Source organism: Chiroxiphia lanceolata, chromosome 8 (genome assembly GCF_009829145.1).
Source record: "Chiroxiphia lanceolata isolate bChiLan1 chromosome 8, bChiLan1.pri, whole genome shotgun sequence".
Classification (NCBI taxonomy): Eukaryota; Metazoa; Chordata; class Aves; order Passeriformes; family Pipridae; genus Chiroxiphia; species Chiroxiphia lanceolata.
The window spans coordinates 36,526,175-36,546,603 of NC_045644.1; the positions used below are offsets into that span (position 1 = coordinate 36,526,175).

The window sequence follows — 20,429 nt, forward strand, 5'->3', positions numbered from 1 at the left end:
TCCCTCTGCCTTAAAAAAACCTCCATAAGGTTTCCTGCTTGACATACAGAAAAATTCCATTAAAAAAATTAAATTAAGCTACCACAACGTGCCGTGAAGACCTTCTTGACAAAGAGGAAAAAAAATTCAGAAGAATCAGAAAAATATAATCAACCAGGATTGATTAAAAAATTATCAACTGATTCACCCTTTTTCAAAAAATATATTCTGAAAAAATGCAATATTTTACCTTGAAACAGTCCCAACAGCTGAATCAACCCAGAAGGAATTTCAAGTTTCTCCATTCCACAGGGGGAATAAAAATAAATATAAACCACACACAATCATTCCAGTTGACCAAAAGTACACATTTTTTTGCTTGCTGGCTGAACCAGAGAGCAAAGTTTTCCACCCAGCTCTGTCCTCCAGGGCAGGGTTTTGCAAGTGGAGGGGAGCTGGAGCCTTTTAATGATGAGTAAAGCAGCAGAGTGGCTCCTGCTGCTGCTGCCTGCCCTGGCTCTGTTAAAAACCTCCCCTGGAGCAGCAGCAGATCCTGGCACTCTTTGGGATGAAATCAGTGGAGCTGGATGGCCCCAGCCATCCTATAAAGTTATTCTGCTTTTTGCACCAAGGGGCCGTGGCACAGGAGTGCTCAGGAGCCTGTTTGGTGCCTGCCCTGAAGCAGAGACACCCTGGAAATGATCCACAATTAGAGGGGGCTTGTCTGGCTGCTGATCCCAAATTTATGGGCTGGTCCATGTTGGTTTAGATTATCCAGCTTTTTGGCAGGTAATTCCGTTGGGAATCAAAGTGGAGGGGCAGAAAGCACTTCCAGAAGTGGTCCCTGGGACTTCCCAAGCTCACGAGAGGGCCTGGGTTTCATCCCATCTATCCCTGTGGATCCCACACCCCCCCAGAGGAGGTCCAGGTACCCTTCCCCTTGCAGGAGCTCGGAGCCCCACGGCCCCATCTACCACCTCAAGGGCAACTGGGAGCCCCTGGGCAGCCTGGCTGATGTCCAGGGTGTCCAAGGGACACAGCAGTGACTGACACCCCACTCTGGCCCTCAGCAACCCACCCCAGCACCTCATGATCCGTGCAGGAGAAGCTGTGTCACCTACACAAGGACTGAGGTGACACAACCAAGGGACAGGCCATTTTGCAGCAGGAAACCTCCAGCTGAAGCTTCCAGAAGAAGCTACACAGCCTGTGAACATCCTTTGATCCATCTGTGACCTTCTCATGACAGAACTGACTCCTGGAGGCCACGGATGGGACAAAACCCTGAGCTCCCCCCAACGCAACACTTGGCTCCTGTCACCTCCAGAGGTCCCTTGGGATGCTGTCACTTCCCAATTCCAAATCCCTGATGGAATCCAACGTAAGGAGAAGCACAGTGATGCCCCACCCCGTGCCAAAATGCCAGAGATATTCTCACTGCTTTCTAGAGCAGCTGACTGTATTCCCATTGAAACCTCACTTTTTTTGGTGAACCACCAAAAAACTGAGGTCCCGGGGAGAATATTTCTTTAGCATTCATGATTTAGACGTGCATTCCATGGTACCTGAACATCTGTTTTGTAATTAACACACACTTCTAACCAACCCCCAGGGCTATGCATTATCTCAGAACTGTGGTTTGTTGCTGGGCACTAAAAAGTCATCAGCAATTTCCAGCTGCAAAAAGTTTTGTGAGAACTTTGGCTGCTTTCAAAGGGGGGGAAATAAAAGCAGTGCATTGCATAAGTGTTGCTAGTGAGGTTTGCCAGGAAGGGTGGACATCTCTTTTCCAGCAGCTGCAGCAGAAAGCCAGTCTGGAGCTGCCTGATAAAGCCACTTTTCCAATTGGAAAAATGACAGTTTTCCAAGGCTGAAACTTTCTCAAAGAAATGACAAAACTTCAGGGGAAATTGAGTCCAGGATGGTGTTGCTGCTCACGGCAAGAGCAGCCAGGAGATCTTGTAGGGCAATGTCTTTCTATATATTTTAGTTTTTCTAGCAAGACCATCCCTCCCCTGGGCTCCCAAACCAGCAGTAATCAGATACTGTGGCAAGTGCTGTGGTGGAGCTTGGGTCACCCAAAACCATGGCAGAAAGGAGAAGGTGCCTCCAACACTGTCATCCCCAGAGCCACCTTAGATATCAGGAAGGAATTGTTCCCTGTGAGGGTGGGGAGGCCCTGGCACAGGTTGCCCAGAGAACCTGTGGCTGCCCCTGGATCCCTGGAAGTGTCCAAGGCCAGGTTGGACAGGGCTTGGAGCAGCCTGGGCTAGTGGGAGGTGTCCCTGCCCATGGCAGGGGGTGGGACAAGATGAGCTTTAAGGTCCTTCCAACCCAAACCATTCTGATTCTATCTCTGCTTTCCCCCTGCATCTCTCCACCCCCTTACTCCAGTTGGATGCTCCTGCCCATAGGACCATCCAGTATTTATCCCCAGGAAACAAAAGAGTTGTCGGACACAGAGGTGTTACATGAAAAAACAGGGCTGAAAAGGCACTTTCTGGCAAGGGAGAAGCTAAGCTTTCAATTAACAAGTACATTTGGGGGCTTATGGGTTCAGACCTACACATTAGACTTTACCAAATTCAGCAGCCTCAGAGACCTACAGAAAAAAACCCACAGACCCCAAAACACTTCTGAGATCCCCACAGCTTTGCCCCACTTGCCAATGCAGTTGTTTTATATTTAAAGTGAACTTGGAGCAGAACCAGCCTCAATCCCTGTCTCTCAGATCCAGCTTAAACGAGATGGTAGAAATAGACTCGGGAGTGATGCTGTTTATTTTAAAGAAACACCATTTTTGCTGGGCTTGGAAACATCTGAAGGTTTAAGTTTGGCCACAGCTGAAAAGGGTTTGTTTAAAAACATTCCCTTCCCAATGGATACATTTCCCATACCTCACTCTGCAGGGCAGCCTGCAGGAGGGTGCTGGCAGGGTACCAGCTGGCAGGGCTCATCCTCAGCAGCAAAGCAAACTGCAACACCCCAAAAGCTGTCAAGGTCCCAGATTCATTTGAAAAAAAAATAATAATAATAAAAGTGAAATAAACCCTTCAAAGGCCAAAAGACACCCCTTGCACCTACGCTGAAGCGACACAGGTCTGCTTAAACGACTCTTTTTCCATTCTGTGATGTTAAATATTGACTCTGTCAGTGGTTAGTGGTCGCACAGCCAAAAATAAACACCACAGCCTTGCACCACAGACCCGGTTTTGTTCGGATTTGGCCAAATGGAGGGGACCAGCCCAGCCACCCACCTGAACTCGGGACAGCTTGGCAGCCCCACTGAACTACAACACCGGGATTTTGCTGCCTGCATCCAAACCCAAACCCCCAGGGAACTCACATTTAGAGCAGGCAGAGGGGCCAAGCCTCGTGATTTGAGGCTGAACTACTTTTTGTAGCCTCCTGCAGAAGAAATGAGCCCTCCTGCTCCTGACCCAGGCTCCAGTGAGGTCTCCTACCCAACAACCCCCCTCTACACCAGCCCCTGCCCCTTCCAGCTCGGGACCACCCATGATCAAACCCAACACAGCAGAAAACACAGCACCCAACAAACCACTGGGGAAAGGAAAAAGAGAGGGCAAAGAAGGACAAGACTTAGGGAAATATTGTAAGAAATACATGTCTTGACCAGCATCAATTTGGGTTCTCAGCACTTTGAGGCTGCTGGATTGGTGGTATCCAAGTCTCCACCCCTGAGATGTCCATATTTCGTGGGGCAACGGGGTCAGAGCAGCACTTCACACACAGTTTGGCATCTCTACAGTTTGCAGAGGTAATTTCTCCTGTACCTACCAGGAGGAGTTGAAGAGTTCACCCATTCCCAGCTCCGTGCCTTCCTTCCCCAGTAATACCCAGCGCTTGGAGCAACCTGGGACAGTGGGAGGTGCCCTGCCCATGGCAGGGGGTGGAACTGGATGCTCTCTAATGTTCCTTCCAACCCAAACCAATTTATGATTCTATTTCTTGATGAATTAATAAACCAGGGACACACAAAGCCCCCATGAGGACACCAAAGCCTATCACAGCCATTATTTCATTCCTGGATCATTTGTAAAGGTTCTATACCAGTTTTATCAACTTTTGTACTTGATGTACAACACCAGAACATCCCAAGTGCTTTTCTGCAATACCACAACGTAATAAAGCACATCTTAATTCAATGTGCTACAGAAACACTTTTCAGAAGAAAGTTATTACATATATTAGAAAGGTACAATGAGTCCTGAACACACAACTCCCCTTTTAAGAGTGAATTGGGAAACATTCCACATGTCTGCATTGACCAGGCTGACACAGAGTTATGAAAATGGTCTTTGATGAAAAGCACAAGTGGAAAAAAGTAAAAGCCACATGGAAGGAAACAGCATCCCAAAGTGTTTGCTCTTGCTCTCCCCGGGTGGCCAAAGCCCAGAAGAGGTGAAAGACTCAGCTCGGTGGTTAGGCCTGGCTTACAAGTGCCAACCTGCTGCTTAGAAAAATCTCATTTTCCTCTCTGGTCTCCCAGCAGAGGAAAAGTCTCCAATGCCCAACAATGCCTTTTTATTTTTTTAAATGCATATTTATATATACTAAAAAAAAAAATCAATGCAAGATGCCTCCAAGCCTCGTTCCCTCCACCTCTTCCACCTAAACTTGCCAGTATTTCATACCATTTTTCTTATCAATGCCCTTATATCCCAAGACCAATACCATTTTTCCTGCCTATTTTACGTGCATAGTTCACTATTTGCCCCCCCAAAAAAACTGGAGCAGTGGCATTGACCCCATTTTCTTTACACCTGCACCCAATCCCTGGGATGTTTCCCTTCTACCACCAGCTTTCCCTTATCAGGTAGGATTTTGGACTGATGGCAATGTTGCCAACTGCTCCCAACTAATCCCTGGCAGTCTGTGCCTCAAGGGGATGTTCTCCATCCCACGGGGGACCAGGAGAGAGCTGCAATAATTCATGACAAATCTCTTGCTCCAAACAGACCAAAGTCTCATCCAACGGCATAGAATTTATCCCTGGAAATTTCTTTTTCCTTCTGAGGGTTTACAACCACCTGGATAAATTTATGCTTCCCATTTTCCTTCCTTGGACACGCAGACAAACCACTCTTGGTTTCCCAAAATCTGCCTGTGGCCGTTTCAAGCTCTGTTCTATCACTCAGGTGCTTTCCCCTTGTTTGAACCTGTGTCCTAAGACAAGCCCCTGAGGAATCTCCCAGGATCCTGGAGTTACACCTTGGTTAGATCCCAAGCATCTGGATCCATGAGCTGTTGAACAGCTTTATTTCAAGCAGTGCTCCAGAGCCAAACCAAACCCCCTTCTCCCCTGTGTGAATTAAATATAGGATATGCTGTAGGTGCCCACAAAGAGTTCATGCAGCCTTGTGCAGGGTAACTGTGCAAATCCTGCCTTTCCCACTTTTCCAGCCTTTTTCTCATTGATTTGTCCAGAAACAGAAAGAAAAGGAAGTTTTTCTCCTGCACACACACAAGCCACAAAAAAAGTGCTGCAAAATTGCCACGCTTTAAAGTGGGATTATTTGCTTCGTGAGCTTTGGTTTCAGTTGAGAGAGAGTTTTAAGTGTATTACTTTAACAAGTCCTAACAGCATTAGAGGATTTACTGTCAGTGATTTGCACAGGAAATCCAATTATTGCTTTTCACTTCTGTTTAGTGCAAACATTACTGTTAGAACATCTATGGCTTTAGAATGTACTCAAGGGCAAAACAGGAGCTGGAAGTGTTCAAGGCCAAGCTTGGAGCAACCTGGGCTAGTGGAAGGTGTCCCTGCCCATGGCAGGGGGTGGGATGAGATGAGCTTTAAATCCCTTCCAACCCAAACCACCCTATGATTCTATGCCATTTTGCAGAAAGGATTTTATTTTTTTAACCTACATTACAGAAACCTTAAAACCCAAGACTTCAGCGTTTGCCTTCATACATAAAACAAAAAATTTTGTTTTAGAAATTTATTGCTTAGTCCTAAAGTGCCTGGCACTATCAGGCCCACAAAAAGACCTGTGTTTTCCTCAGACCAGGTGGAGAGGTCCTGCTTTCAGGATCAAGAAGCTGCACAAGCAGAAAGGGGCGTGTGGGAAGTCAGGAGGCACGTTGGAAAATTTTCAGTACAACTAAAAGTAGAGGAATGTAACTTCCAATAAAACTTCCCAGAGCATTCGGGTCTAATGGCACCTTTTGAAGAACTATTTGCCAAAGGGAAAGGCAAGGCCAAGCAGGTACAGAATTAAAACATCACAAGGAGTCCAAAGCATTTTCGTGAGCTGCGTTGCCACCAGCTCGGGTTTTAAATCACTTTCCCAACACCGGTTTTAGAAACCAACAAGGAGCAGAGAAATTAGGAAGGAGGGCACTTCATGTGCTTGGTGGCTCAGGGGCAGGAGGCTGGTTCTGCACCCTGATTACTCAGGCTGGTGTGGCCCCAGGGAGCAAGGCTGGGGCTACAAACCCATTATTGGCACTTCCATGATCCCCTTGAGAAGCACTTGCAGAAACCCACGGGACAGAAGAGGTTGTAACCACAGCAGGCTCAGGGACCACCTCACGATCACTGGACTCACAGGCAGTAGGAGAACATTTCTGGACCAGTGCAGTGTCAATATTTGATCAATACCCAAACATTAGCCTTGCACAAACACGGGTCGTATCAAACTACCATCAACCAAAGGAGTACTTATGACCACAGATTTATCTCGAAGTCACAGACACACAAAACCCTTGTTATTTATTCTATTTTCTTTGGCAGCGGTACAATCCAACACCCTTTGGGTACAACACGTGCTGCTGCTTCTCCACAGCACCATCAAACCCAAAATGCCTCAGACACAGCAAGGAAAAAGTGGCAACACAAGAGTCTAGAGACACCCAAGCCCCAGGGATGGGGCTACAGAAACCTCAATCATGCCCATTTTTAAAAAGAAAAAAAAAAAAAAGGTTTTTTCACCTGATATCAGCTTTGGAATTAGGACCAAGTTGTTTTTATATCTACAACTATAAAAACACACAGGTTATTTACTCCACTATAAATTCCTTTTCAGTCTCTAGCAGGGTATGCTCAGGCTGCTGAAGCACAGGATTGTTTTTTGAAACCACTGAGAGTTAAACTGAATTGTTCTTAATTACAAGAGCACAGCAGCACTACAGCACACAGGTTTATTCTGGGGGAAAATGGAGCCTAACGATGTTTATGCAGCTATAATGAGTTGTGAGGGTGTTTAACACAATCTCCTGGCTCTTTGTACACACACACACAACCCCTCCCAACGACCCACAGGTGTCCCTCTAAGTCTGTAGGTGACTTGGGACGATTCAAAGGTTTTTTAGCAACATCTCATTTCTTCTCCCATTTCCAGAATGCCCTGCAGTGGCCACCACGCCTGGAGCACAGCATGGTCTGTCCAACCAGGGTGTCTCCACCAAGCAGAGCAAACAGGACTCAGGAGGTGCCTTCAACCCCATCAAACGTGGGGGACACACCCACATTGTAGGTGAACTATTCACACTCAAAACCAGCACCATTTTCATGTCTTTCTCGAGGCTGGAGAAGGCACATCAGCTCCATCCCAGCTCCACACCACAAAAGCTGAGCTGAGGTCTTGTGGTCCTTAAAGCCCAGCCACCACCACCATGACTTACTGAGTTATGTGAAAAAAAAGCCCATAACCTTTGGGAACAAGGACTTACAGAGCAGGCTCCAGCACCATCTCCAGACACGTGGATCCACAGGGTCTTCTTCCCCGGGTGTCCTCTCCGCTCCAACAGACCAGTCTTTTGGGAGGCACATCTGTATCCATAGCTCCTCATATTCCCAAAGGAAAAAGTTCAGGAGAGCCACTACTTTCCATCCCCCTGCATGGCAGACACCTCCAGACAAGCCTCTCTCTCCCTGTCCTGTCTCTAGGTGTGGCCCTGCGCTGGGTCCAGCCCTTTATCTCCTCCCCTCTTGGCAGCCAATTCTCCCAAATCTGCTGCAGCTGGATCTCCACTCAGGACTTGACTGGCCTCACCTGTAGCTCAGCTCCTCTGGGCCCAGCTCTGTGAACTCCAGCAGATCCAGCCCAGCTGCCCAACCTCGTTTAAAACACCTGAGAAAACTGTCAGGGAGAGTCACACAAGGTAAGAAAGAAAAAGGTGTGGCTGAGATGGAGCCACTCCCAGCTGGGGGATTCAGAAGAAAAACCTTGAGTAGGGAGTGCTAAGGGGACAGTCCTGGCACTGGAAACATCTCTGAGGTGCCCTTCCCATGGATGGTGTTTCTCCTTCTTGCCAAGTCTCTTTGAGCTCTGTATAAGTTGCCCAAGCCATTGAAACCCCAGGAATGCTCAGGGAAAGCCCAGTTCTACTGGGCTTAAAATTAAAATCTGTTCTACTTCAAAACCTGAGGGAGCAAGTGACACCATCCCCCAAGAGGTCCTGAGCTCTGCTGCTGCTCCTTCTGAAACCAAAGGTATTTTTGTTGCCTTCATTCCTGTGCTAATGGACAGCTCCTGATCCCCAGCCACAGCCAGCAGGACTGGGCACAGCGGGAGATTTGCCATTAACCCCTCTCTGGGCATCCTGGGAAATTTCTTGCAGCACTTCCAGGGAAAGCTGGAGGACCAGGCCCCCCCCTTAGGGGTTTTGTGGCGGTAAGTAAATAACATGAAGGGGTGGCATCCACTCAAGTGTCATTTTTCTTGAGCTGGAAGTGCTTTTCCCTAATCCCACCTGGCAAGCTGAGGGAAACCCTCAAAAGAGGCAACCCACTGCTGGTGGGATTGTGGAGAGGGAAACAATGATATCCTGCTGCTCTTGGGGCTTCTCAGCTCTGCCTCTCGAGAGGCTTCCAAGGAGACACAAACACAGGTCACATCCCCTCTCTTGAGCAAAATCTAGCACAGGGGGAGGAGGGCAGAGAAGAAAAGTGTCACAGCTGCTGTTCTTGCACAACACGAGGGCCTTCAGAAAATTGTGCTGGAATTCCAGTGGTTTTCCAGAGGTCCCTCATGCCCATATGTGTTGTCATTCTTCCCTCGCATCTGTGGGTTGATCCAGTGGAAACACAGCCAGTTTTTACCCCAAAATGGGGCTTTCCATCCCAAACTGTTGTATTTACAAACCTAACCCCACTGGCCACCTGCATTTCATCCAAGATCCTCCCCAGCACCACCGTCCAGTCTTGCTCACACACCATCAGGTGCACTCAGGTAACACCTCTCGCTGCTCTCTTTCCCCCAGAGAGGCTTTTTCACTACTCTTTTTTTAGTGGTGGTCCCATGAATATGTGGGACTTTCATTTCAAGGAGGTGATTTGCTCCTCCCACTGCCACAGTTTCGGGGCAGCAGCATTTAACTGGTCACCGAATTGTTTCAGTTCCTTTCCCTGCAGAGTCTGAATGTGGCAAGTTGGCCACATTCAGTCTGAAATCTAATGTCACCAAGGATCAAATCTCAGCAATCCCTCATGACAGATGAGACAGAATGGCACACTGAAGACAGGAAAATCCCTTTGGTAGGCAAAAAAATCCCATGTTACATCCGCCTGTCACTCCCAAGCTCCACCCAGGGGGTCAGGAGAAGCAGCAGATCTCAAACCATCTCTGGATTCTGTGCTCAGTGGGACTGGTCATAACTGGTGTGTGTGGGAGCGTGTTTTGGCCTTTTCTCTTCCTTGAATATGCTCCAAAATCTGCATTTGAACCCCTGAATTCTGCAGAAAGGTGGGTGTGGGAGGGCAGACATCTCCTTGGGAGCAATCACGTGTTTTTGGGATGGGAAATGGGAGCAGCAGCTCCGTGAGGGAGCGGTTGCATGGAGCAAGGAGTGAGATGCTGCTCACCTCGAGGGAGCAAAGCCCCCATTATCCACACACACCCCCCCCAGGAATACCCAGTGCTTTTAAAGCTGAGTAAACATAGGGATGGCACTTTTCCAAGCCTGAGGCGTCAGCAACACCTAATCAGAAATGGTTCATTTAACATGCCTCAAAACCACCTTTAATGTGGTCCCACAGCAGTGTAGTGGAGGCAGCTTTGGACCTGGCAAACCCTGGGACAGACTGAGTTTGGTCCAGCACTGAGGGGAGAGGGAGCCACGGGGGGATGCAATTACAGGGATGGATCCCTATCCTGGGATACCAAACTTGCACATCACATGGGAAAAACTGTTTAGTGGTGAACATGGTGGTGGTGCTGCATTGATGGTTGGACTTGATGTTCATAAAGGTCTTTTCCAACCTTAGCAATTCTATAATTCTATGGAATTACCCTCTGTGGTACCCATTTCATTAGTGTCAGGGTCCAGAAGGATTTTAGAAAGAGGCAGACATTCAGTTCAGCTGTTGCATCAACAGATGTGGCACAGTACCTCAAGGACCATAAAATCAGGGTGCTCAGAGGCTGCCACACCTGAATGCCACCCATGGCAGAGGTCCCGTGGCTGCTGAATTTATTCCCAGCCTTTTCCAGGTGCAACAAACCCTCTCCAAAACAGGCACTGGTTTTCTTTGCCGGGAGCTCACTCAGCCTTTGCTTGGGTGATGTTTTCATAGCCACTTCTGCAAACCCACCAGCAAGAGGATTTCTTGCTCTTGCCATCTTCCTCCAGCAACCAAAGCCTCCTGTTGAAGCCGGGACTGGCACAAGGCTGTGTCCCTTCTCCCAGAATCTCTGCTGAGGGCGGATCCACTGGGAAAGGCACGGTGTCCAAATGGTAGTGCAGGGCCAGCCCTTAAGCTGTGACCTGACTTGAGTCCTTTGGGTTTATTTACCAAAACCTGGGCCTGGGTAGGTGCCGTGGGGCAGCGCTGACCCAGCTCTCTGGTCAAAGGCCTGCGGGGAGCCGGGAGATAGAGCGGGTTAACGTTTAACCCCGGGGACTGTAAACCAGCCCCGGGGCTGCTGAACCTTTGGAGTTTGATATGATGATTGGGGAATAACCGGAGTGACACGTCGCAAACTCTCCATAATCAAGGAGACCTCTTTCCCGGGTGGTGATCTCCAAAATTGCTCAGGTACGTGGCCGCGCGTTCCGCCCGCGGGTTTCGGGGTGTGGGCACCGGGGCCCCCGCGGAACGGGGCTGTTGGCTGGGATGGGGAAGGAGCGGCTCCGCCGTGTGCCTTCCACCCCCTGGCAGTGCCCCACCATCAGATCCGTGCTTCGGGGGCTGCCTGACACCAGCAGGGCTGGGCTGGGGGGGCCGGACCTTGCCCCGGCACAGCCCCGCACCGCTCGCTTCGGTGTGGTGCTGACCCAGGTGTGGAGAGCGGGGCTCCCTGCGGACCCCGGCACAGCTTCTGCCTGGCAGCAGCGGCAAAGAGCTTTTTTTCCCCCTGCTTTCCTCCCTCCGACCGCGGTTTTCTGGCGGTTGCCAGAAAAGCGAAGGCAGACGAGGCGGAGGGCGGAGGAGGGGTTTTCCCCGCCGCAATTCGGGCTCGATCTGTTAAAGCGCAACTTCCCGGGGCTAATCATTAGAGATATTCCCAGCCGACCTCTCACTCCTCCTCCTCTCTGCAGAAGGTCGGTCCCCGGAGCGAAGGCGATCGCTGGTCCTATGAAACCCTCCGTTTTCCCTGATCCCCTCAAACCAGCACAGAATGCCTGCCTTAAGCTCTTTCCCTCGGTGAAACAGCAGCTCCGGGTGGGAGGAGGCACGGGAGTAAGGCTGGTTTCAAAGTACCCGGCACACGATGCTGCAAATAAAACAGGAGGAAGGGAGGCTGGGCTGGGCATCAGCTGCTCTTCGTCCTCAGAGAGGGCTTTTTGGGGCGTTTCGTGTGCGTTTGGTGACAGAGCTGCCAAAGCTGTGTGCAGGAGGAAAGGTGTTTCCAAGAGAGGAAGGTGAATGCCAGGGAAAAGGGCCCGAGCAAAGAATTTGCTGGTTTGCGTGTGAAATGTTTTCTCAAGGCTCGTGTGCTGCAAAGGGCGAAGAGCTTTCACGTTGCTTCTGATTTATGCTGCTTTCCTGCAAATACCTGTGAGTTCCCACCTTCTGTGGAACCACCTGAGCTGGAAAACAACCCTATGCCCTGGAAAAGCAAAGGGACAAAAGCCTCGTGCCCCATTGCTCAATCAGACTCTGTCCTGCAGCGTCTCACAACAGCAAAGAGCTGGGGTCAGCTCATGGAGCTTCAAGTGTCTGGTTTGGGGACGAAAATTACATATGTTTAGTGTTTATATAAGTATATAAATGAATATATATTGCTTGGAGCCCGGAGGGAGGAAAAAAAATCCTCAAAACCTTGATAAACTAAAGGAAAACAGTTTCTCCAGTTTGGGTTATTATGGGTAAAGAGTGAATATAGTTATCCAGTGTTTCCAGAGGTTGTTATTCCTCATGAGGAGCAATTGCACCGGGGGGGGGGTACCAGCACAAAACAGCCTTCATGAGATGTGTCCAAGTGACTCAACACATTCAGACATGAAGGTGTATCGATCCCTGCAGGATAAACAGGGTTTCATTATCTCATTCATGGAAACAGTAACCAGGTTTCCCCGAAAAGGCTGCCAAGGGGCAGGCTCTGGCCTCAAATACCACCTTTCCTCCCCTCAGCAAAAATCCTGGCATGGCAGCCATCCCTTGGACAAGGAAACAAACCCCCTGCTTTTCCAAGCAACTAACCCAAAAGTGATGTAAAATGCACATTTTGGGGGTACAAGCTGGATTCATCTTGCTCCTGGATGGATGGAGCAAAGCTGTGGGATCTACCTGTGGCAGCTGGTAAGGAAACCATGTGTACAAGTAACCATGGAGAGGTGAAGCAGTATTATAATAGTTTTGTTTCTTGTTGGTGTGAGATTTGCAAGGCATAAAAGTGCCTTGGCATTTTAGAGCTTTAGCAGAAACCTAAAATGAATGAGAGTGTTCAGTGGAGAGAGCAAAACCAAACTCAGTGATGCTCTGATTTCGGATAAAAGCAGCTCCTTCCTTTTCTGAGTTCTTGATTCTGTGACCGAGATAACTTGGTAGCATTGTCAAAACTTCATCAAAATTGAAGGTGAAATAGGAAACTCCAGGACAATTTGCACTTCCAAAGGTGTTAATTTCAATACAAACATCTGAGCAAAATGCAACCTCTCCCTCTGCATTATTTTCTTTTCTGTTAAGCATGGTGGCCCTTCTTAATAACAATCCATTTTAAGGGCAAGCCCCTGAAATTGGTTGATTTCCAGAACAATTATTTCTACTAAGTGTGCTTGGCTTGATTCTTTTTTTAAAACAGTGTTAAAAACACTGCCTTAATTCGCTGCAGTCATTCACACTTTCCATCAGCAGCCATGCAAGGGGGGTTTTCCCACTGTGAGGGTGGATTTGCTAATTGATTCATGGCCCAGGGAACAAAGAAGGAGAGAAAGTAGTCGTGTTTCCCCCGGGTGACAGCAGCTCTCGTCCCTTACCCTTAAGGTAAAAAAAAATATCCCAGTACACTGGCAGCACTGCAAGGACTGAGGCTAAGGCCTGGAATCAAGGGAAAGTGCTGAAATCCCACCAATTTCAGAAATAAAGCATCCCACCGTGACTTGTGTCCTGGAAATAGTCTGGATGCACTGATGGGCAAGTGGAGAAGTGGCTCTTAGGGACGTGGGCTAGTGCTGGACGTGGCAGTGAGGGGGAACGGTTGGACTCGATGATCCTGGAGGGCTTTTCCAATCTAAATGATTCCATGATTCTGTGATACGGGTGAAAGAGGTGGAAAAGTGCCCTGCTCAAAAAGGTGTTTAGATGTCCTTAGGCAGGGGAGGTAGGAGAGAAGGGGGAAAGCGGAAGCACTTGGAATATTGGGGGTGAAACTCCTGTTTTACTGTGCTTGGGGTTCATCCTGTCGGGATTTGTAGCTCTTGAAAAAAAGAGAGGTATGTTTTCTGTTTCCATCCCAGAAAAAGCCCGCTGATGGAGGAAAGCTCTTTAGAAATGAAGTTTATAAATTACTTGTGGATGACTTTGGGCCGGTAATTAGCAGGAGTGACCTAATTTCTAAGAGTGGTGCTGCAAACCTGTTCCCGAGCGGTTGTCCGGGTGCGTGTCCAAGCCCTGAGCGTGCAGCCTTGTCCAGTCCTGGCCTCCTGTTGAAGGAGGAGTGGAGGCTTGCAGAGTAACTCAGGCTGGAGGTTCCCCTGGGGTGGAGGTCTCCAGCTGGACCCCACTTCCAGCAGGACTGATGCCATAGTTGTGACAGGCAGGTCAGGCCACCCGGGGATGGGGATCCTCCACCTCTTGCACAGGGAAGGGCCGTTCCCTGTGCCAGCCTGGGCTTTCTCCAGGAGTGTATGGAAGCACCAGGCACAGATTAAGGCCAGATCATTGTTTACACACCCCCAAGACACCACATTTTGCAGAGGCAGTGATTAAAACTTTATGCAACCTTGAGTGCTCTTGCTCCCTTATCCCTCATGGATTGCTTCAGCGTGTCCTGGAGTACCCCAATGTCTAGACATGCTTGTCTAGAGCCTGAAATGTTTGCAGGATGCCTTGTGAGAAGAGCCCAGAAGAGCTTGCCTGTCTTATCTAAGAAGGCAGGAGCCAAAGAGGGACATTGCTCCTGCTGCAAATGCATCAGCCAGGGACGTGCTCTCTTCCCACCCAGCCCCAGCCCCGCAGCCCGTGCTCAGTGCTCAGCGTCAAACCATCCCCGGGAGCGAGACGTTGCTGGAAATCGCTGCTCCCGGGGGAAGAGCTATGGAGGTGTCTGGCATTCCAGGCTCCCTCCACATGCAAACGCATTCCAAGCGGCAGCCGTGCAGACACCCCGCCTGCAAGTGCAGCGGGAAGCAGTGCAATTTGAGGGGGGAGGGAGGAGGAAAAAGGCTCTTGCGCTCCTCTGCTATGTAGGTCACGGCTGGGGGCAGGCTGGGAAGCTCACCCGCCGTGGAAAGCCGCCGAGGTTTTTGCCTGGCTGCGGTCCAGCCGCTTTCCCGGCACGGAGAGGATGCTGTGCCTGCCGGCTGCAGGCATCCCGCTGCCTTCCCGGTGCTCCGACCGCCGGGGCAGCCTCCGGGGCTGCAGCACCGAGACACCTGGGAGAGAAGGAAAAATCTGGTTAAATCCAAGAGAAACCTGCACGGACTAGCCGCCCCTTTTCAGCCCCAGCCTTGAGGTGCGTGAGGAGGGGCTCGAGTCCAGCCCTAAGGGCTGACAGAGACCCGTGGGGCACTGTGCAGATTTACCCCGTTCGGATCCCTCGGCCCCCTGACGACACCGGGATGCAGCAAAAGCAAAAATCCAAGGGGCCGAATTCGCGGCTTTGCTCCACAGGGCTCATTCAGGGTGTGTCTGCCCAGGCAGGGCAGGATGCAAAACCAGTCTGGATTTTATCTGGGGCTTTTTAACGATCACTTTCTCCTTCTTAAGCAGGCTGGGAGAGGATCCAGCTGGTCTGTGCACAGCAGTGTGCTAATCCTGCCCCATGCCATGCCAGCTCCAGAGGAGGTGGCAGGCACAGGTACCACGAGCACCGATGGGGTTTTGCTGCTGCTCTCAGCAAGGGCAAAACAAACCTATAATTGGGTTGCAGTTGCTCCAGAAAACACTCATTTGGGAATTAGAGACGGGAGAGAGCTACTGCATTGAGCCATTCACCTCCCAGCCCCTGCACATTGGTGGTGATCAAAACACCGGAGAACGTGGGAGCGTGGGAAAAATCAAGTAAAATCAGAAGGCTCTCACAAAGCTCCACAATAAATAGCTCCAAAATCTGGCATTTCGGAGGTGTCTCTGTTTCCAAGTGTTTGAGTCACAGTCTCTGGAGCCCAGTATGGCAGGGCCCGAGTGAGACAAGGCTGAGATCCTCCAAATACCCATTTTTGGCACTGAGAATAATCCATCTACTTAAGTTTAAAGCACCTCTTTAAGTCCTCCAGGATCCAAAGCCATAGGAGCACAGAGCAAGGAATGTCCAAAGGCAGAGTGGCCTGCCCCAAACCTTACCTTTCCCCTCAAGGAGCCCCCAGAGCAGCACGTGTTAGTTAATAGAAGTGTTTGGTGTGAAACAGCTGCTTCCTGGAAAAGGGTTTTTCTGTTATTTCCACAGCATTGTGACGCACTCAGGAATTCTGCCACAGCTGGATATATTGCACTTCTTTGCCTGCATTTCTATATGTGCAATGCCCATGTTATGTGCACCAAGAGACCTGCTGTACAGTGGGATTCCTTAATGTCTTTTCCCTAAAATCTGGGTGTGGCCACAGCAATCCATCTTCCTTCCACTTTTCTGTTTCTCTGGATTTCCCTTCTCCTCCACCCAGCATCCCCACCACCATCCCATGCCCTTCCCCATCCCTGTGCCACAGGGGGGGTCACAGGGTGTCCCATTCTCCTCCTCCCCAGGACACCCCCCTTTTGGCCCTTTTGGCCCTGTTTGCTCTCCAAGCAATTCCAGGAGTTAGCACCTTGCCTTGCCTCCACCTTTCTACAGTTAAAAGCAATTTAAGGCAAAACAACCATTCTGGATGACACAGTTTAAGGGTTTTCTGCTACAAAGTTCTTGGTCCCACCAGCCCCCAGCCCTGGTTTTGCCCTTGCTGGTGTTCAGCACCAGCCCATCACCACGAGGCCTCAAGCTCAGCACTGCCCCTGCAGACCCTTCTCTGTGCCTGGCACATCCAAACGGATTTTGGACAAGCCCAAAGCTCAGCATTCAGGAAAAATGGGACATCCTGAAATTACAGGTGGTGAGTCCACCTTACAAACACCCCTTTGCCAGTGTGGAACCCAAGTCAGACTCAGATTTCGGTTTTATGGTGTTTTCAACCCGAAACCAGAACTTTAGAAAAAAATTCTGTAATTAGCTGGAGCTAAAACTACAGCTCTGAACCAAAACATCTGAACCCAAGCCCCGAACCCAGACAAGATCTGAAGTTCTCCCATGTTCTTTATTTTGAAAAATAAACATAGGCCAAATTTGGACCCAGGGCTTGTTTCTCATAAAGGGCTGGACATGGTTGGTAGGAGGTTCCCTTTTCAGTGTCAGCATCATGCAGTGGCCTGAAGGACCCATTGTCACATACTCAGTGCAGGACTGAGCATTTGACATATTTCCCCCTCCTAAGACACGTGCACTACTGGTAGGTTACAAATTCCCCCTGCATCTCGCTGGAGCACTATCCAAAATCTGACTGTGGGTTTAAATGCTATTTACTTTCAGGCTCAAGGGGGATAATTTTGCTTTTTTTCCCCCGTGGTCTCTGTTGTTTTGTGTTGTTTTTATCTCAGGAATAACTGATTTAGGAAGAAACGATCCTGTTGTCTTTCTCAGGAGGGTGGACTTTCTCCTCCGAGCCGTATTAATTGATTTAATTTATCTTAAATTTGATTGCAGTGAGCACCCCTAATTAACCTGATTTTTTGCTGATAATCACTCACAATGGAATCAAATCACAAATCCGGGGATGGATTGACCGGCACACAGAAAGAAGCCGCCCTCCGTGCCTTAATTCAGCGAACGGGATATAATTTGATCCAGGTAGGAATTCATGGTCACATCCTTTTGTGGGCAGTGTCCAGCTTCATCCTGGAGCTCCAGCAGGGGCTCGAGCAGCACATCTGCACATGAGGTGCTCCTGGCTCATTCCTTTTCCCTCTGTTTTTCTCTGACATGTGTGCTGTCCTTAACCACATGGAATAGGTGCTGTCTTTCGTGATCTTATTCCTCCAGGAATTTATTGCTTAATGCAAGATTATGGTTAAAAAAATTAGGATAAGAAAACCAGCCCTGAGCACTGCTAAGTGCAGGTTGGGATTGGTGTCTCAAAGCCACGGCTGCAGAGGTAGTTTAGCAAAGAAAACCCACCCCATAAAGCTTCAGAAGAGCGTGGCTGGACTGAGCTGGGCAGTCCAGCACATCACCACCAGGTCAGCCTTTTGTATAGATACAGGTGAGGCAGGTGCTTCACCTGCCCAGACACCAAAGGTTTGCTCCCAGTTCAGTCTTCAAGGTCTCCAAGATCAAGGCCTCCTGTGGTGGCCTCCAAGGTGGAGACTGGGCATGTCCTTCCAAACCCCCCTGAAGAAATGTTTTTCAATTAACACCACCAAAACGAGCTGCTTTTTCGAGACCACTGGGCACTGATATGACTGACTGTGCATCCTGGAAGAAGTAGCTGAAAACACTGAATTTTAGGTAGGTGGAGGCCTTGAACTTTGCCTTGCTTTGCATAGCACTAGAGGGCACAACAGCCCAAAGGAAAACCCGAGATTCCTGGGGAAATGCATTTTCCCGGAGCCCTCAATCCGGTGTGCCCCAAGACCAGATCAGCAGCTGGGTTTGTTGCCCTTGAGGTGGCTTTTTACTGTACCTAATCCAGAAGATAAATGACTTCTCTATGTCTTATACTTACTGTGGCTTTCTTAGAATCCCAGAATCCCAGAATCCCAGACTGGTTTGGGTTGAAAGCGACCTTGAAGCTCATCTCATCCCACTCCCTGCCATGGGCAGGGACACCTTGCACTAGCCCAGGTTGCTCCAACCTGGCCTTGGACACTTCCTGTTATAGAGTCAAGAAAACTGAAAGACCTTCTGTTATATTCCTATTTTCCTATAAGGATCCCTGTTTGCTGACCTGCTTTAGGCCTTCCTCCTAAGTCAGCTGTACAGGCATTCGCTTGCCTGGAATAATCCCAGAGTGGGAAGTGACCAAAGAAATGGCCAGGGAGCCAAAAATAGAAAAAGGACTGGAGTCCCAGCTCCTCTGGTAGGACAGGAGAAGGAAGAGAGGCAGGAAAGAAGGGAAGGAAGGAAAGAAGGAAGGAAGGAAGGAAAGAAGGAAGAAAGGAAGGAAAGAAGGAAGGAAGGAAGGAAAGAAGGAAGAAAGGAAGGAAAGAAGGAAGGAAGGAAGGAAAGAAGGAAGAAAGGAAGGAAAGAAGGAAGGAAGGAAAGAAGGAAGGAAGGAAAGAAGGAAGGAAGGAAGGAAAGAAGGAAGGAAGGAAAGAAGGAAGGAAGGAAAATGAAACAATACAGGAAAGATGATTAAAAATAGAACAGAGACACACCCATCTAGCAAAAACATACCAGAAAGAGGAAATACTGACTGGTCTTCACATCTGTTGGGGGCTGAGATCTGCCCTTTGCCTGAAGGAGCTCCTGGGTAGGCAGGAGCCCCTGCAGGGCCACCCAGCATCGATGGCCCTGCTCTGTCCCTGCCGTGGGGCTGTCTCTGCCATCTCCTCTGCCCAGTCCTGCCCCTCTGAAATCCCTGGCACAGCCACAGAAAGCGCTGCCCCATTCCTGGGAGCAGGAAAGGGGGGGGTGTTGGGGTGCACCACGGCTCCATGCCCACCTCCAGGTCCTCCCCACTCCTTGTGCCAGGCACTGCTTCCTCTCCACTCTCCCGGTTGCTGGCACAAGTGTCTCTCCTCAAGGGCACTGAGCAGCTCCAGCACAACCTGATGCCAACAGTGCCCAGGGCTCACTGGCTGGCCCCCTGCACTCCCATCTCTCTCCCAGATTTTCCCCTGCATGCCCACCTTTCCCTCTCTGTTGGCTCTTTCTGAGTCCTTCTGCTTTCAAACACAGCCCTTCTGGTACCTTCTCTTTGGTCTGTAGAGCAGGAAGCTCTCCATCAGTCACTGAAATAAGAGGTGATTTAATTGTTAATAAATGTTCATGGTTGGATGAAGAATCATGACAAGTTATAAGTGTTGCAGGTGCTCTGTTACACAGTCCACAACTGACACACAGCCCACAGAGATTCCCCTCCCAGAGCCAGGGAGACATTTCCCAAGCAATTATCTGACCATCTCCATCTTGGACACCCGAAGTAGCAACTGAGTTGAATGTTCCTTAGCAAAACTCAGTACAAACCACACCCTTCCCCAGTACATCCCCAGTAGCCTGACAGGGTTATCCAGGTACAGATTTGGCAGTGGGACAACCATTCCACACGACGTTACCTCCAAGGAGTCTGGGAAGAGCTGCTCCTTGAAGGGAAGGAGGGTGCCTGCCTCCAGCATGTCCTAAGTGTCATTCCCTGAGAAGGGATCCATGTTTAAAAATCTGTCTCTAAATATATCTAATCTACATCTCTCCTTTCTCTCCGTGGCAGGAAAATGGGCAGAGGAAATACGGAGGACCCCCCCCGGGCTGGGATGGGCCTCCCCCGGAGAGGGGCTGCGAGATCTTCATCGGGAAACTGCCCCGAGACCTCTTCGAGGATGAACTTATCCCGCTCTGCGAGAAAGTGAGACTCCCTGGAGGGTGGAGGCGTTGCAGGGGCTGGTGCTGGTCAGAGCTGCCTTTCAGGGCTGAACCAGAGGTGATTTCAAGGCCAGGTTGGACGGGGCTTGGAGCAACCTGGTGTAGTGGAAGGTGTCCCTGCCCATGGCAGGGGGTGGAATGGGATGGGCTTTAAGGTCCCTTCCAGCCCAAACCAGTCTGGGATTCTGTGATGATTTGGCCCAGATGACTGGGGGAGCCCTGATCTTTAAACACCTCCCACCTTGCCGACAAACTTCTTTCTTTCTTGTT

General features: G+C 49.7%; 1 protein-coding gene across 4 annotated transcripts in view; it reads left to right on the forward strand.

The window, feature by feature from the left end:
* Window positions 1-10,862: 10,862 nt before the first annotated feature.
* A1CF (APOBEC1 complementation factor) overlaps window positions 10,863-20,429 on the forward strand; it is a 28,886-nt gene continuing 19,319 nt past the window's right edge. For 3 of the 4 annotated variants that reach the window (XM_032695748.1, XM_032695749.1, XM_032695750.1), the window contains exons 1-3: window positions 10,863-10,984; window positions 17,286-17,429; window positions 20,008-20,142. In XM_032695748.1, the coding sequence (XP_032551639.1) occupies window positions 17,331-17,429; window positions 20,008-20,142 (234 nt within the window). In that variant the 5' untranslated portion in view covers window positions 10,863-10,984; window positions 17,286-17,330. The remainder of the gene's footprint in view (window positions 10,985-17,285; window positions 17,430-20,007; window positions 20,143-20,429) is intronic. The other variant, XM_032695752.1, reaches the window with a different exon arrangement.